The 17,651-nt window shown below is 41.3% G+C and overlaps 2 protein-coding genes across 6 annotated transcripts in view; both read right to left on the bottom strand.

The window, feature by feature from the left end:
* LOC119659864 (serine/threonine-protein kinase Nek8) overlaps positions 1–2,183 on the bottom strand; it is a 31,101-nt gene extending 28,918 nt beyond the window's left edge. The window contains exons 1-4 of the mRNA XM_038068176.1: positions 2,047–2,183; positions 1,695–1,982; positions 1,473–1,629; positions 1,187–1,375 (exon numbers count right to left, since the gene is read on the bottom strand). Of these exons, the coding sequence (XP_037924104.1) occupies positions 1,187–1,375; positions 1,473–1,629; positions 1,695–1,968 (620 nt within the window). The 5' untranslated portion in view covers positions 1,969–1,982; positions 2,047–2,183. The remainder of the gene's footprint in view (positions 1–1,186; positions 1,376–1,472; positions 1,630–1,694; positions 1,983–2,046) is intronic.
* Positions 2,184–6,707: 4,524 nt separating this feature from the next.
* The window catches only part of LOC119659858 (ankyrin repeat domain-containing protein 33B-like), a 122,260-nt gene continuing 111,316 nt past the window's right edge, over positions 6,708–17,651 (bottom strand). For 4 of the 5 annotated variants that reach the window (XM_038068163.1, XM_038068166.1, XM_038068167.1 and 1 more), the window contains exons 5-7: positions 7,548–7,617; positions 7,129–7,491; positions 6,708–7,061 (exon numbers count right to left, since the gene is read on the bottom strand). In XM_038068163.1, coding sequence (XP_037924091.1) covers positions 6,947–7,061; positions 7,129–7,491; positions 7,548–7,617 — 548 coding nt within the window. In that variant the 3' untranslated portion in view covers positions 6,708–6,946. Of the gene's footprint in view, positions 7,062–7,128; positions 7,492–7,547; positions 7,622–17,651 lie in introns of those variants that run through there. The other variant, XM_038068164.1, reaches the window with a different exon arrangement.

Below are 17,651 nucleotides of genomic sequence, written 5' to 3'. Positions count from 1 at the left end.
TGGTGCGTAATAATAATAATCGTTGGCGCAACAATCCATGTTGGATCAGGGCCTTGAAGTGTGTTAGAGCACTTCATTCAAGACCGTAACGGTACACTAGGAGGCAATGTGGTCAGCATTGCGCTCGCCCGAGATTATTACCCTGATTTGACTCAGGTACTCATTCACAGCTGAGTCGACTGGTATCCGACGTCAAATCACGATACAAATTCCACTGCCACCAGTGAGATTTGAACCGCGACCTTCCGTACGACAGCCCTGCGCTCTAACCACTCAGCTATGCGGTGCGTAGCATTGTACAATTGTGATGCTCTTTAACTGGACCCCAGGTCAAAAGAGCGCGCCTTGCCAACACTGAATTCGTGTCTGTTACCAATTGGCTTTCCAGAGTACAAAAGCAAACTGTCGCAAGAGGAGGAGAAGTATTATATATTAGTAAGTAGGCCCAGAATATCCAGCTTGTATCCTGGAATTCCTGGTCAACTTAGAGAAAACGAATATTCTAAGGAACCCCGCTACCGTTGTCGAGGAGCGAGCACACATTCCAGAAACAATTTAGAGTCCGTTTTCAATAGCCAAAGTCCCTATCCGATTCGTTGTTGACGTTTCGATAGCAATGAAGCTTAAAAATTTGCAGGTTGCTAGCCCATAAAGCAAGCAGGGAAGACTTTGAGTATGTCTTTAATCCCCAATTTACAGGGCACGCAGTTCCGTAGACGTAACAAAAATGATCACACGTATTTTATGTAATATTTGATCAAATAATTTACAAAACCACAAGAAAGCGGAATATATATGTATGTAGGTAGCATCCAGCTTGACAAAGAGAGAAAGAGAAAATCGATGGCGTTAAGCCGGTTGGGAAACCGAAAAACGATGAGGTGGAGTCAGTCGATGCCGAGGGCACTTCATTATTAGGTAGAAGGAACTGGCGGACATGGTGGTTAAATCGAGGGGACTGGAAAAAACAAAAAAAAATCTTCAAAATATATTGCTGGTGATCTTTACGTAGCGGGCTAGGGGGACCTTGTAGATAGTTTGATTTAATGCTGTTCCCCCCGAAATGTAAAATGTTCTGTATTGAAGTGCAAAAATTATAATGGTTACAATTTCACTCTTTTCAAAATAGTTAACCATTTTGTTATCATATATAATACACATCACCCCTAAGAAAGCACTTACTCACCTGTGCAGAATATTTTCAGAATGCATATAATTTATAGCACTTGTGATTTGTTCGAAAATTGAAATGATCTGCCTTTCCGGGAAATAATGTTTCGGTCCACGACTGGCAATGATTTGAGCCAAAGTTCCGCCATCAGCGAATTGCATTTCAATATACAAGACATCATTTTTGATGAAATTTCCCAAGTAACTAAAGAGAAAATCGTTCAATGGAACATCGTTAGTTGTATGATCAAACGTTTACTACTTCAATTGCACCATAATAATTGTCAAATCTAGAAACTTACTTGATAATATTCGGGTGATGAAGCTTAGAGAAAACTTCGACTTCATTCATTGCCAAGTCACGCTCTTGAGATGTTAGTTCGTTTAGACTTATCTGTTTTAGGACAACATATTTCTCATCTGATTTTCTCCTATACAGGACAGCAACTCCAAATGATCCTTTACAAATGAGAATGATTGATTATTGAATAGAAACTTGGGAGTTTCAGCCATTTATCACTTACCATGTCCAACGGTTCTTACGAGTTCATAGTTCTCGAATTTCAATTCTTCATTTGTATCAATTTGAGTTTCGCTTGCGTTTCGGACATACGATATCGTAGGCAAACTTGTATTACGTGGAGCTGCCTTTTTGCTGAATCTTTGAATCCCTATAAATCGGGGAAATTGTGGAACAGTATTCGCTTTTTGCATGGTTGAATTTTCACTACAAAATAAGTTTTCGAGACTAGTGGACTGTTGTGACTTGCTGGTGGCTATAGATACTGCAATGCGCATTGAGGGATTGATGTCTATCGGAGATAGGAAGTTCCTGAATACATATGATTGTAAGAAATTAAATATTCATTGAAATACCCTGCAATACGTCGCTGGTACAAAACTGCCTGTTCTATAGAGCGATGTATGATGTAGATGGAAAGTTTTCTACTCCATCGATTGGAAACATTTCACTGAAATGAAACTGTTTATATAGGCATGATCTGGTAAATTTTGGTCAAACTTGTTAAGTTTATTAATTAGTTTCTTCTTCCGGGTTTTTCTCTCTCTCTCTTCCTTCTACATTATAGAGTTCAGTAGGCAGCCGCCATAGAGTAAACAGATTGCGCTGTACTCATTAGAACACGTCGCCTGCTAAACGTAGAACCACAATGTTTGCCATTAGTCGACTTACCACTTAACATACCACGTTCCTTTTGTCAACGTTCTTTACCAAGCTTGAATCCCTTAGGGATCCCACGGTCTTTCAGTTTTTATCAATTGTTTGCTTTGCGAGGTTATTCAAGTTAAAATTTCAGAAGTTTGGAAATATATTTAAGCGGTTTGATAACCATCTTCAGTAATATTACAAAATTTTTGTTTATATGATTTTAGTGGGTTAATAATGTTAAATCAATTATAAATACAACTTCGCAAAAAAAGTAAAATTTAACGTGCTGCTACTGCTGCAGTCGTTAGCATATAGTATGACACGATTGTGTTTCCTTTGCCCACAAATTAAACGTTTGCAGTGTCTTCAGAATTTACTTCAAGATCGCCCTCCGATTGTGACGCACTTCCTGTTGGAATATATTCTTCAATGGTAGTATTATGCTCTATAGTATAGCCTATATTACTGCAGACGTTGATGATTCTAGGATAAAGTTAAGGTGGGTTCCCATTCAATTTCTGGAAAATATATTTATAATAAATATGGAAATATCTATGGTAATATACGGGGTTTACTATTAAGTACTCCCCTTTTGTAAACTTAAATTTTTTTTTATTTTAAAGACAATTTAATGCCATTAATTGTGGAGCTCAATATCTTTCTGATGGCCGCCTTGTCAGCGCCGGCAGGACCGATTATGAGAAGCTCAATTTTCTATGACTTTCGAGCAAACAATCGACTCTATTTCGCCAATTGAACGTTTAATGTTGTCGCGAAGCTCGCCAAGTGTTGCTGGTTTGTTGGAGTAGAGCATGAGTTTAACATATCCCCAAAGAAAAAAATCTGGCTGTGTTAAATCTGGCGAACGCGGTGGCCAATTGATGGGGCCTTTTTTTGAAATAATCCTATTGCCGACTTTGCGTTTCAGTATTGTGATTGTTTTGCCGGCTGTGTGACAAATCGCGCCATCTTGTAGAAACCACATGTGGCGCAAGTCCATTCCATCGATTTTCTCGAAGAAAAGGTCAGTCAGCATGGTACGGTAACAATCGTCTTTGACGGTCCAAGTGTTTTCAGCATCGTCGTGAAAGAAATAGGGTCCAACCTATGATAATACTTGAAGTGTACACTTAGATCAGATAGAACATTTGCCGTTTAACGTGTTTTTCTCAGCTAACTACATATGTCGGCTGAATTTGTGTGAAACAAACCTTTATTAGAACCGAGTCGATGTCTGTCTGCCTGTCACACCCGGTTTATTCCGAAACGGCTAGACTTTACATTTTGTGTAAATTTCGTGCATTCTTAAACGGGTATGACGTCATCATAACATCAGTACCACACCAAAGTGAGCTCACGTGAATAGGGGGTCACAGAGAAACATTTCACCGTAGTTTTTTTATACATATATTATTACTCCAGACAGACATATGTATGTATTTATCTGTACATACCTGTAAATGAAACTTAGTACCTAATTCATCGCTTTGTACATTGAACAAACAGTATTCAATATACGTACTTTAGTCGTAGATATGTATACTTTTATACACGACGTAAATCGAAAATATGTGTACAATCAATTTATATACATGCGTATATAGCATTCGGTAATAGGCAATGGCTGTTTAGGGTGAACATAATATCTACGTCTGTATATCTTGTAGTTTGAGAAAAGTATGAAGGAATGTTTTAGGTCATATACGAATGGAAATGTGCGTAGAAAGTTTCTCACATAAGATGAACACAAAACCTTTATATCAGAAGCACCAGCTTCCTGTATTCCGACTTGTTTTTTTATTGGAGAAAACTACAAACGTCAGAAACAGTTATTAGAAAGATCGAATTTCAACAATATGTTGTGGCTAAAAAAATCATTGGCAAGAAATAAAGAGAACATAAAATTTCTATGGAAGTGTAGAGAACGTCAAGTGGGAAAACCGGAAACTGGACGGGGTATGAAAGATTTTATGTTTTTCTCATGCGAGGAACTTTGAGTACATGCTCTCTCCATTTATACATAGATAAAAATCGAAAATATATATCACCATCATGATCAACGGCGCAACAACTGGTGTCCGGTATCCGGTCTAGGCCTGCCTTAATAAGGAAATCCAGACATCCCGGTTTTGCGCGGAGGTCCACCAATTCGATATCCCTAAAAGCTGTCTGGCGTCCTGACCTACGCCATCGCTCCATCTTAGGCAGGGTATTCTTCCTGTTTGACCAGTGCGGCTTGATGTTGTTGGTTGGTTGGTTTTAGATACTGACGTTGCCACCATATACTTTGTCTTGCCTTCATTGATGTGCAGTCCAAGATCTCGCGCCGCCTGCTCGATCTGGATGAAGGCAGTTTGTACGTCTCGGGTGTTTCTTCCCATGATGCCGATATCGTCAGCATAGGCCAGTAGTTGGGTGGACTAAAAGAGAATCGTACCTCTTGCATTTACCTCAGCATCACGGATCACTTTCTCGAGAGCCAAGTTAAAGAAGAGGACGCATGATAGGGCATCCCCTTGTCGTAGACCGTTGTTGATGTCGAATGGTCTTGAGAGTGAGCCTGCTGCTTTTATCTGGCCTCGCTCATTGGTCAGGGTCAGCCTAGCAGGCTATGCTATCATAGGCGACTTTAAAGTCGATGAATAGATGGTGCAACTGTTGTCCATATTCCAACAGTTTTTCCATCGCTTGCCGCAGAGAGAAAATCTGATCTGTCGCTGATTTGCCTGGAGTGAAGCCTCTTTGGTATGGGCCAATGATGTTCTGGGCGTATGGGGCTATCCGGCCTAGCAAGATAGAGGAAAAAATCTTATAGATGGTACTCAGCAACGTGATACCTCTATAATTGCTGCACTGTGTGATATCTCCCTTTTTATATATGAGACAGATAATGCCTCTTTGCCAATCGTCAGGCATTGATTCGCTGTCCCAAGGTATGGGAGCACAAGTTGATGAACCACTTGGTGTATCTGGTCGCCTCCATATTTAACTAATTCGGCTGTAATTCCATTGGCTCCTGGCGAAATGTATGTAATTCCAAATCCCAAAATAGGTGTACATATTAAACGCGTGAATATTATGTTCATGCTAAATAAACTAACTTTCCGCATTACCTGTTTGCGGCTTTTCGCGTACTCAAAAGCGTATAAACATATGTTGTCAATTGATTACCGGTGGTACTAGGAATGCAAATGAATTAGATACTACCCTGAAATCTTATACAGAAATACACATATTCTTGTCCCTATTAATTGATATATACAAAAGCTAAAACCAGTAAAAATTAGATATTCCGAATGCGACCCTCCAATTATATGGGCTCACTTTATTGTAGTCCTGATATATTGATATAGTTGATGATGACTGTGTTCCTCTGTTGTCCACGATATTATCAATTGCACTTATTTACTTCTAGGTTGAATTCAAGAGGGGGAGGATGTTTTCGGGCAAATTTCCAAAATATGGTAATAAACCATTATTATTGTATTGGTGGGATAGTTTCTGAGAATGAAATCTGTTTCACTTTTGGAAGCTCACATTTTGAGCCGTCACTCGTTTCACTCAGTAACAGAAATAAGATCAATAAGAAATCGGGTATGACAAACAGACAGGCGAACATTGGATCGATTTTAATAAGGTTTCGCTCTACAAATTTTCACGCAGCACAACACCAAGAAAGGGTTTTACCTATTTAAACTATCGAAATACCTGGTCGAAATTGAATACACACGCAAAAAATTGGCAGTTTTGAACAAATGATATCGCTTTTCCTGCACCAGCACCCAAAAGCCTTTGCCAACATCGATGCAAGAATAAAACGACTCAGTAATGGGGTTAAAGATGAAATATGAAGTTATGTACCGGAAATTATCCGGAATACAAAAGACCGAAGGCCAAAATCGAATTGACAACACCTAAAAACAGTCCGTCAACCAAGATTAAGTATTCGCATTAGTTCAAAAGGATAAGGTTGCGACCATTCTAACCGAGATTAACAATATGCATCCACGCGCTTCGATCTTTCAATCTTCAAATCAAGAGTGTATCAAGATAGCATATCAGCGAGAGTTATAAATTTTTTCAAGACATCAGTCAAATATAATTAACGAAGTTAAATGGAAGGAAACGTGCTAGTGTCTATTATCGCTTCGCAATACGGAATTGTAAAACACCTTCCCACCTAATTTGGAGCCGTATGTTTGTTAATAATTTTTGTAGCTTCCCACAGGTTGAAAAAATATTTTTTTTCTCTTCGGATTGAATATTCGACGGTGAAAATTTAAGTTATTAAAATTTCAATTAGGTTTCGGCCATGCTAAACAACGATTTGCGCCTAACTTACTCAATAAACTTTGAATGAAAAAACCCATTTGACAAATATGTAAAAACGACCATGTATTCTATATAAAATATTACAGCAAATCCTCATATATGTAATTTTGACTTTCTTCAGGCAATACTGAGAAATCATTTCTTTTCGTCGAATGTGCTCTTTTAACTTTTAAATGCACAGTTTTTAGAGTAACAAAAAAAAACATTTCATATAGTACTAGAACTACGCATTACCATATATTAAATAAAACAGACTTTAAGTAATTAACGTACAAATTAATATCGAATTGACGCCGATGCCTTCACTACTGGAATATCCACTTGTTCTAGATTCAGTTTTGACTCGTACTTCTTAATAAGATGTTGATTGTTTGCAGGCGTCACCTCCAATCTGGAAGGAGACAAACTCAATCCTAGAACACAAACAAACCGACCAATTTCGTATTATTAGTACTTACTTTGGCACTTTGAATTGATTCGTTAAACTGTTAAGCATTTGTGTTTTTCCTTCGTTTGGCAAAGCTGGTCCACTCGCACAAATCGTTGCCGATTTCAAATATCCAACAATATCGGTGTTATTATTGTTATTCCCATTTCCTCGAACTTCTTTTGAATTTATTCTTCCTTTCACCGAAGCTCCGAATGGTAAGAATTTACGAAATTTCGCTCGAAAAGTTTCACCTATTTGTGTTTGAATAGTTGTGGTTTTCGATCTTGTGACAGGCACTTTCTGGATTTCTGTAGTTCCTGGCAGACATGATTGTGTTTTTTCTAATAATCGAGCACGAGCACATTTTTCAATCATTTCAGCACATGATGGTCTGTAATCGAGCATTTAATCAGTTTAAGATGTCAAGATATAAATTAATATTACTACCTTCCACAGAATGCCGCCCATTGTTCGGCACGCAGTCCTCTTCCGTAATCAGTTTCGACTGGTGATGCACCTATCATTTTATAGACCAAGAGAAAGTAAAAAGTAATATTTTTGTTGGTGCTACGATTCTGTGCTGGTTTTTGTTAGAGTAATCAATCATATTCCTTATTATTATTATTAGAAAGCATTTCTTTTTTATTGGATGAATACGGACTATTGTGAAACCAACTCGCATTGAGACTGGCAAATGCAAATATGCTACTGGGATGCGTTCATGATAAATGTTATTTCCATAGCGTTCCTGTCCCAAGCCCAAATACTCAATAGAACAAAAGTAAAATGCTGAAATCAGAACAGACGCACGGATATTTGCTCTACAAGAAATTCGAAGGATTGGTGCCAAAAGCTGCGACATAGAATGCGAACGCGGTAAAACGGCTATAAACTTGTTAGTAGTTCACACACTCAATACGGTGTTGGCATTGCCATCTCTGGGGGTTTTGGTGATGCCATTAAAGAAGTCAAGCGATTTGATAACCTGCTGATCAAGCTCACCATTATCTCACACTATTTACTTCTTCACAGCACAACAGATTGGTCGACTTGATGCCGAGAACTCGACCTGATCTGACAACTTCTCGATTCAAAGACCGATAACGTGTCTTCTGATGATTATATTATTGTGTTGGTGGGCAGACGGGAATAGGTGCCATGAGAGAAAAGAGCGTATAGTCGCATACTCATTACCTTGTACTTGTAAATACTATACACGCTTCATCAAACGATTGTTTCATCCTCCTACATTTTATAATGGGAACACTAAAACGCAAAAAGACTATATTCCCATAGGATGCCAACATGCCACTGACTGCAAACCTATTCCCTATGAGACCATCGTACTTCATCATCGACCTTTGATAACCGGCTTGCTAATCAAGCCATCGACAAAACGCACTGGCCCGCCGCATATTAAATGGTGGCGATTTCATAAGAAGAAAGAAGAAATGATCTCACTTACTCGATTACCCACCATTGTGGTATCAAGTTAGAAACACAATTCACAAAGTAGCTTATGGAACCGTCGTGGCCACCAAGTGGTTTATACACCGAAATACTTGACTTTGGAATGGTAATGTTCAAATGAAGGCTCATGAAAAGCAACGCTTCAACCACAAGTTTCTCAAAGGTAAAACGCTGACAAACAGGCACTTTTACAGGAGTGCCAATCAGGAAACAAAGCCTTGTCCAGTTTATGGACACTTGGAATGGCGAGAGAGATGTGTATCGACTTGTCAAAAGCCGACATCAACGCACATAGGATATTGAACATTTCTGTTGCATTAATGGCAAGAACGGTACTTTGCTTACTGATCGACGAGCCGCGATGGATAGATGCCGAGCATATTTCGGGCAGATTCCAACGGAATAATTTCTTCATTCTCCGCTCTGAGCTGTAGAAAGCAAAGGGCTGAGATTCAACACTATGGCTCAGCGAGTTCTTCAACCGAGTTATTGAGGAAGGAAGGTAAAGTTCCAAGTGGTGCGGTGTATCAAAACCGTTTCGTGTCTCTGTCCACCTCTTTTTAAGGTTTTGTGTGAAACAAAACCTTATTAGAATCGATTCGATGTCTGTCTGTCCGTCTGTCTGTCACAGCCGATTTATTCGGTAACGGCTGAATCGATTGTCATGAAAATTGGTAGAAGTATGTGGACTGCCGTTCCCTTTACATGCAGCAACTGACGCCATTTTGTGTTAAGTTTAAGGGGGGGCTCCCCATACATGTGGAAGAAGGGTGCAACATTTTTTTTCATAAAATGTGGCCATGTGGGATATCAAATGAAAGGTCTCAATTAGTACTTTTCGAAACTGGTTCAATATTTGATACTGGGTGAAACATAGGGGAGTGAGCGCTCAAAATATGCCCCCAAAAAGTGTAACAGGTCTCGTTCTCAGAACCTATCCAACCGAAAAATCTGAAAAAAAATGTCAATAGTGCATCTCTATGAAATCTAGGCCTCAAAATATATCCGGTTCCGATATCTGCACAAATAAAGTTAATAGTAGTATATTTCCACATTTTAGAAATTTATCTGGCACCCCCCTTATTTCATCCCAGAAGTACAAAATTTGGCATGCGTATAATAAAGAATATAATGCGCAATTTGGTCAAGTTTGAAGAAAATCTAACTATTATTAACAAAGTTATAGGGGGTAAAAGTTTCCAATTTTTTGTGAATTTCGTGCACTCTACAACCTGATAACGTCATCATCACATATCAATTCGTCAATACCACAATGAAGTAAGTTCGTATGAATTGGGTGGAAAAGAATTATGATATTTTGTTTTAGTTCTTTAATCATTTGTATATGAATATCAATTATTCCAACGAGACATGTGTGTATGTAGGTATATAGTATATGCGTGCTAATGAACTTTGCGGGTAGAGCCTAATTCAGATAGATATAAGAAGTAAATCGGAAATATGGGTACGATCAATTTATATACCTGCATATATGTGAACAGTATTCGAAAATAGGCAGTTTGTTTGTTTAGGGTGAGCGTAACATCTACGGCTGTAATATGTACGTATGTCTCGTAGTTTTGTAGCTGTATACGGGGAGAAAAATGTGCGTTGAAATTTCTTAGATAAGATGAACACAAAACCTTTATACCCGAAGCACGGGCTTCCGGTATTCCGACTTGTTTCTTGTTATGATCTCATTGTCACACGGGACATCCAACATCCAGCGCTCTATACACTGCTTTATGCCGATGCTATTTTCCTGGTGGTCAAAGGGTAGTATAGGTCCCGGGGCGAAACGTGGATTGGTACCCACGATGGAGCATAAAACCTGGGAAATGCCTGCTGAACCAACACCAACAGCTCTACTACCAAACCCTATCTCCACCTCCACGTGGTGACCGCTGGGAGCTCTTTCTTGACGAAAAGCTGCAGACGGAGAAGGATGAAGGCGAGTCTCCCGCGCCTAAAAACGGGACAAATTGTACCAACTGGTCCTCCAGGTTGGGGGTTGGGTAGGGCTGACAACCCTACACGGAAAACAACCTGTTACGAAGCCACAACAGGAGCCTCGGATAGGACGGATGTTAAAACGACGGACCCGGCAACGACAAAGGAACAACGATTTGCGCATTTTCTCATGGAACGTGCGCTCCCTGTACAGAGATGAAGCTGATAAGCAGCTAGCCGATACCCTGTCCCAATATAGGGCTGATGTAACAGCGTTGCAAGAGATGCGATGGACAGGGACCGGTTTCCTGGAGAAGAGCTACTACACCATATATTATAGCGGCCATCCAGTAAACCATGTGCTCGGAGTAGGTTTCTTAGTCAGCCAAAAAATGAAACCTGCTGTTATCGGCTTTGAAAGTATAAGCGAACGGCTATGCACTCTGCGCTTGCGAGGCAAGTTTAGAAATATAAGCCTCATAAACGTTCACGCCCCTACAGAGGAGACTGCAGAGTCGGAGAAGGATACCTTCTACGAGGCAGTAGAAAGAGCCCTCGAAGCCTGTCCCAGATATGATATCAAAATCATACTTGGGGATTTTAACAGCCAAGTAGGGAAGGAGCCCGTATTCAGGCGATACGTTGGCTCCCATAGCTTACACGAAAAAACAAATGATAACGGACTGCGGACTATTCAATTAGCAGGGTCACACGAAATGGTTGTTGGAAGTACCTGGTTTGCGCGGAAAGCGGTCCACAAACATACGTGGGCCTCTCCAGACGGGACCACTTTCAACCAAATTGACCACGTGTTGATCGAACGCCGCCACCTCTCAGCCTTGATGAATGTCAGAACATATAGGGGGGCCAATATAGACTCGGATCACTATCTCGTTGGCATGGTGCTCCGAGCTCGAATAACAATACCACCTAGAATCCCCTCTGACAATCAGGTGAGAGTGAACACTGAAGCCATCCACAACACAACCCTCCGCGACACCTATAAGAGGGAAATGGATGCCGCAATAACCGCAGTCAATAGAGGACCTGGAGATGAAGCATCAACTAATGATCTTCACAATCACCTGAAGAACGTTATCATGGATACGGCCACAAATATACTTGGCCCCAGCCGCAAAAGGAGTCGGAACGGCTGGTTTGACGATGAATGTAAGCTAGCAACGGAACGGAAGAATGCCGCATACCGAGTAATGTTGCATTCTCAAAGAACGCGGGCACGCGCAGAGACTTATCACGAACTCCGTCGAGCGGAGAAGCGACTTCACAGACGGAAAAAGGAAGCCTGGGAGAACCAACAAGTCTGTGAACTAGAAAAGTACAGGGAGCAACCGCACCAGGCGCGGAAGTTTTACCAACAAGTCAGCAGGATGAAGCCTTATACACCTCGATGCTCATCCTGCCGAGACAAAGAGGGAAATCTGATTTCCGACAGAATGGGCATATTAGAGCGATGGGTTGAGTACTTTGATGAGCTACTGAACAACCAGAACATCGGCGAGTTGGAGGTCCCGCCAACTGAAGACGACGGACAAATACTGCCACCACCAAGTTTAGGAGAAACAGTCCGTGCAATTCATCGGCTAAAAAATCATAAGTCGCCAGGAGCCGATGGAATTACAGCCGAATTGGTTAAATATGGAGGCGACCAGTTACACCAAGTGGTTCATCAACTTGTGCTCAAGGTATGGGACAGCGAATCAATGCCTGACGATTGGCAGCGAGGCATAATCTGTCTCATACATAAAAAGGGAGATATTACACAGTGCAGCAATTATAGAGGTATCACGTTGCTGAGTACCATCTATAAGATATTCTCCACTATCTTGCTAGGCCGGATAGCCCCATACGCCCAGAACATCATTGGCCCATACCAAAGAGGCTTCACTCCAGGCAAATCAGCAACAGATCAGATTTTCTCTCTGCGGCAGGCGATGGAAAAACTGTTGGAATATGGACAACAGTTGCACCATCTATTCATCGACTTTAAAGCCGCCTATGATAGCATAGCCAGGGTAAAACTGTACACGGCCATGAGAGAATTCGGTATCCCGACGAAATTAATAAGACTGACTAGGCTGACCCTGACCAATGTGCGAGGCCAGATAAAAGCAGCAGGATCACTCTCAAGACCATTCGACATCAACAACGGTCTACGACAAGGGGATGCGCTATCATGCGTCCTCTTTAACCTGGCCCTCGAGAAGGTGATCCGTGATGCTGAGGTGAATGCAAGAGGTACGATCCTCTTCAAGTCCACCCAACTACTGGCCTATGCTGACGATATCGACATCATGGGAAGAACCACCCGAGACGTTCAAACTGCCTTCATCCAGATCGAGCAGGCGGCGCGAGATCTTGGGCTGCACATCAATGAAGGCAAGACAAAATACATGGTGGCAACGTCAGCACCGAAGACGAATCAACCAACAACATCAAACCGCACTGGTCAAACACAAGCACGAACAAGAATAAGGATAGGAGAATACAACTTTGAGACCGTTGACAATTTCTCCTATCTAGGGTCGAAAATCACAACCGATAACAACTACGATGATGAAATCCGCGCACGGTTGTTATCAGCCAACAGAGCCTACTTCAGCTTACAAAGACTGTTCCGCTCGAAACGTCTCACCATAGGGTCAAAGCTCTTACTGTACAAGACTATGATCTTGCCAGTCCTCATGTATTCCTCGGAAACTTGGGTTCTTAGCAAGAAAAATTGCGAACTCTTGGCCGCGTTCGAGAGAAGAATCCTCCGAAGAATTTTTGGCCCCCTACATGAGGATGGACGATTCCGTAGCCTACACAATGACGAAATCTATGAGCGATACCATGACCGTCCGGTTGTGGATAAAATCCGGCTCAATAGGTTACGGTGGGCGGGTCACTTAATCCGTATGGATGAAGATGATCCCACCCGGAAAGTCTATAAGGGCAATATCTATGGTAGGAAAAGAAGACGAGGCAGACCCTGCCTAAGATGGAGCGATGGCGTGGGCCAGGACGCCAGACAGCTTTTAGGGATATCGAATTGGTGGACCTCGGCGCAAAACCGGGATGTCTGGAGTTCCTTATTAAGGCAGGCCTAGACCGGATACCGGTTGTTGCGCCGTTGATGATGATGATTTTCCTGGTGTCTCATAGCAATAATGATCTCAGGCAACTTGTCCAAAAATGGAATGAAGATATTTTGTGTAAATTTTGGAAACTGTCTACAGAGGCCAAGAGCAATATTTATAATAGCAACAATCCGTCGCCCGTTTAGGATAATTTGTATACCATAAATATACCCTTAAGAGCTCTGGGGTTAGGCTTATTAAAGTTTTATTGGACTCATCAATTTTCTTATGAATTTTTTTTTCAGTAATTTCAGTCATTTACTTAAAAAAGAATGGCTGACGGTTTCGTCCAGGGCAGAGGCAACTCATTAGACGCTGTCTCACCTCTGCCTTGGGAGCAGCGTGACCGAAAGCAGTGGCAGGTGGTAACCGCTCCACGCATGAGTGCGAATTATGTTGAAGTGAAATCCGTCGTAAGCTCAGACTTCTTATTCAGTAAATGATTTTTTGATTTGAATACTCTCTCTTCCTCCGTCCTGTTTCTTACAGTTCTTACAATGCCGTCCCCTTACATCTGCCAATGGCTCAAAAACCGAACAGCGAACAGGAATCTATCTCTCCAGTAAAAACGAGCAGTGAGTTTCTCCTTTAAGGACAATATGCAACGATCTTTCAGGCTGAAGTGTATGCGATCCTAAGGTCGGCAACTGGAGTGATTGACGAGCGGTTTAAGGGCAGGCTACAGGCTATCCTGTAGTATGAAGTGATCTAACACACTTCAAGGCCCTAATCCAATATGAACTGTTGCGTCAACGATTATTATTATTATTATTAAAGGCAAGCGCACCGCAATATGCAGCGATAGCCAAGCTGCATTGAGGGCTTTGAGTAGTTCTTTGAAAACCTCGTAAATCGTTCAGGCACATAGAAACTGATTGAACTCTATTTCTAGATTCAATATAGTGGAACTACTTTGCGTACTTGATCACTGTAGTATCGAGTCTCAGATGCCATAGCAAAAGAAGGTTCAATTTACCCCATGCCGGGACAGGAATCAGCAATTAAAGTGCCGGTAGTAAAAACTGGGAACGAGCCACTAATAATGGCAAATGGCAAAGCCTAAATGCTGCTAAACGTACCAATCTTCTCCTTCTGACTTGCAGAAGTATTGTGATTATTCTGACTGGACATAATTCACAAGCTGAACATATGTTTAAAATTGGAAGTGTACAAAACGATACTGCGATGAAGAAGCGGGATCCACGGAGTATTTAACATATGAATGCAACGCCTATGGATGCATCAGACATCAAACCTTTGATACTGATGTGTTCTGGTTGTAACGGATAGCATCATATCCACTAACAGAAATCATGCGATACATAAACGTATCTGGGATATTTCGTTAGACTAGGGAATCGAGTGCCATGGATCACTACGGTCTGATCGCTATACTTCTCCCCTACCTCAAACACACATGTGCCCTGGTGCTGTCCTGACGGAACACTATTCCTCTCCGGTTGGCTAAAACGTGAGCGATTTGTCCTTCAGGCACTCCAATCGTATAGGTGAGTATAGGTACGAATTAAAAGTTTCGCTGTGGTGAAGCAGATTATTGTAGATGATTCCTTGCCACTGCTACCATACACAGAGCAAATTCTTCCTTAGTCACATTTTGTCCTGCTAATCACAATCCGGCCACGATTGTTATGGCTTGACGTTTTTCATTAACAATCGCAATCCGCTACAGAAATGGATTGATTTTGTTGTGATTGAGTAGCGATTCGCAGATGGAAATTCAGTCCATGAAGTTTTTTCGGTTTTAGCTTCTGCGATCCGCATAAGTCCAGCTTCTTCTTGAATGCAGCAAATGGTGCACAATGTTTTTTTGTCAATGTTACTGAGCAATCGAAACAGTGCTAATGTGATTGTCGGACTGGACGCTTTCCATAATTTTATCAATATATTCGACAATTGTCTTTCTAGAGCATGATGACTTTTCAGATTGAAATTAGTGGACGGGAGTTCATTGAGCTAGGGTTTAAGAACATACTCAAAATGTTCCCGGGGTGCTGTGAAAGGGGAATAAAAGAAGTTTGAGCAAGTAACTTGCAAATTTCGGAATTTCATTGCTACTAAATCGTCAACAACATCTCGAATAGAGACTGATTTAATGATCTTTGATTGAGTTCTGGAAGGTGTGTACGCTCCTCGATAAAGATATCGAGACTAACCAGAATGATTGTTTTCTCCAGTTCGAAAGGGAAGTCCAGCAATATCGGTTAAAAATTCTGGGTTTAAACATTGTTAGATGATGGGACTTTAGAGAGCAGTTTTTTACTTCCTGTGGAATTTCGCTTCCACATTCTGATAAGCCTACTTATAGTAAACGCGAAACCAGTATCGGACTTTTGTTGGCAGCTATGGCAAGGTGCGGTTCGACCTGGGATCCGTTTTATGACAGGATCTTGACTGGAAGATTTCAGTCTAGGTTAATTAGCATCACAATTAGGCAGTGTTTATCATCATCGCGTTAAAACGCTTAAAACTATACGCAATTCATGATAGGCTTTCTTAAGAAGACATTGTCATCGTGATGATTGATCTAATTACCATGTGATGGGAAGGCGTGGTGTTGGTACCGTAAAAAGAAAGGACGTCAAAGTTTCGACAATTTCATCGCGGGGCCGTTTGTGACACCTTGTTCGAACACATTTAGGAGTTCCTGTGTGGACATTGACCTGGAAATGGGGCATCATTTTATGATTGCATACCTTCGCTTGCGTGTTGGGGTGGTTTCTACTCGCGAAGGAGTAGAGTGGCGATCCCACAAATTCAATATGAGCCTTGAGTGGAACAGTTGCATGGATATTTGAGTGTTCCCTGTGAGAAACATCAAAGAACACCAAAAAAATGTGATCGATAGCAAACAGGGTAGTTTTCGTTTTGGATCCTCACACACCGACTACATTAACAGCTTCCGTATCATTCATCATCACAAAGCGTAGGGAGAGCTTAGTTCCCCGCTCCACTTAATTTTCTTCGATTTCAAATTGCCAGTAACAATGGTGCATGGATATGGTTGATGCATCATTTCCCAAATATTGAACTAAACTGAACAAAAAGTGTACGCATATAAAAAAATCCATAAAATTTGTAATGCGAACACTGTAAAAGTTCATTTGCACACTTTGTGCTCGATGATGAACTAGTTCTAGCAGGTGAACACTTCAGCTATAATACCATATAAAAAACCTTCCAAGTTGTTAGCATCTCTAAGGATATCCTTGTGAAAACATCTTCTTCTTCAGCCTTTGTCCCGTTCAAAAGAAGGCTGGACTCGACTTAATTGATTGCACCATTTTGCTCAATCATAAGTCTAATCTAGATGTGGTCGAGAGGCTTTCAAATCGCTATCTAACGTATCAAGTCATCGTTGCTTCGGTCGACCTTTCGGTCGTTTCCTATTGACTTCGATGTTCAGCAACTCTTTTCAATGCGAATTGCATGTCCATAACGTCGAAAATGCCCCTCTCGCAATTTTTTCCAAAATCAATGCATCCCCATATTGATTCTGACCCTCATTTCGAATGTAATCATGACATTTTACGCCACTGGTCAGGAGCAACATATTTGTCTCCATTACCGCCGTTAATTGCCCTTGATAGTCGGCCAGCACCCAGAACCGGAGAGAGTTGTTCGAGATCGGCTTTATTAGAAGCATAAAGCAGTGTTTAGGGCGTTGGACGTAGGATGCCCCCTGTGATAGTGTCCATAACAAGAACAAAGAGAAGTCGTGAGAGAGCCCTTCCTTGATAAACACCGGCAGAGACATCAAGCGGTTTTGATATGCCCGCCACACTTTCAACTTTAATCCAGCGTTCCTCTGCCATTAGGTGTTGCCGCAAAGCATACTAGATAGGTTTGTGTGATGCTACGATCAAATGAACTCACTAGAACCAGGAATGCAATGTATATAACAGAGGCGCTTCCCATGGTGTCCCTCCATGAGTAACGATGCAGCGTGTATTGCGCCAGTAGTTTCCCCAGT

This window comes from Hermetia illucens, chromosome 6, assembly GCF_905115235.1.
Source record: "Hermetia illucens chromosome 6, iHerIll2.2.curated.20191125, whole genome shotgun sequence".
In the NCBI taxonomy this organism is placed as follows: domain Eukaryota; kingdom Metazoa; phylum Arthropoda; class Insecta; order Diptera; family Stratiomyidae; genus Hermetia; species Hermetia illucens.
Note: the sequence above shows the minus strand (reverse complement) of the source record. Positions and strands in the feature narration are given on the sequence as shown.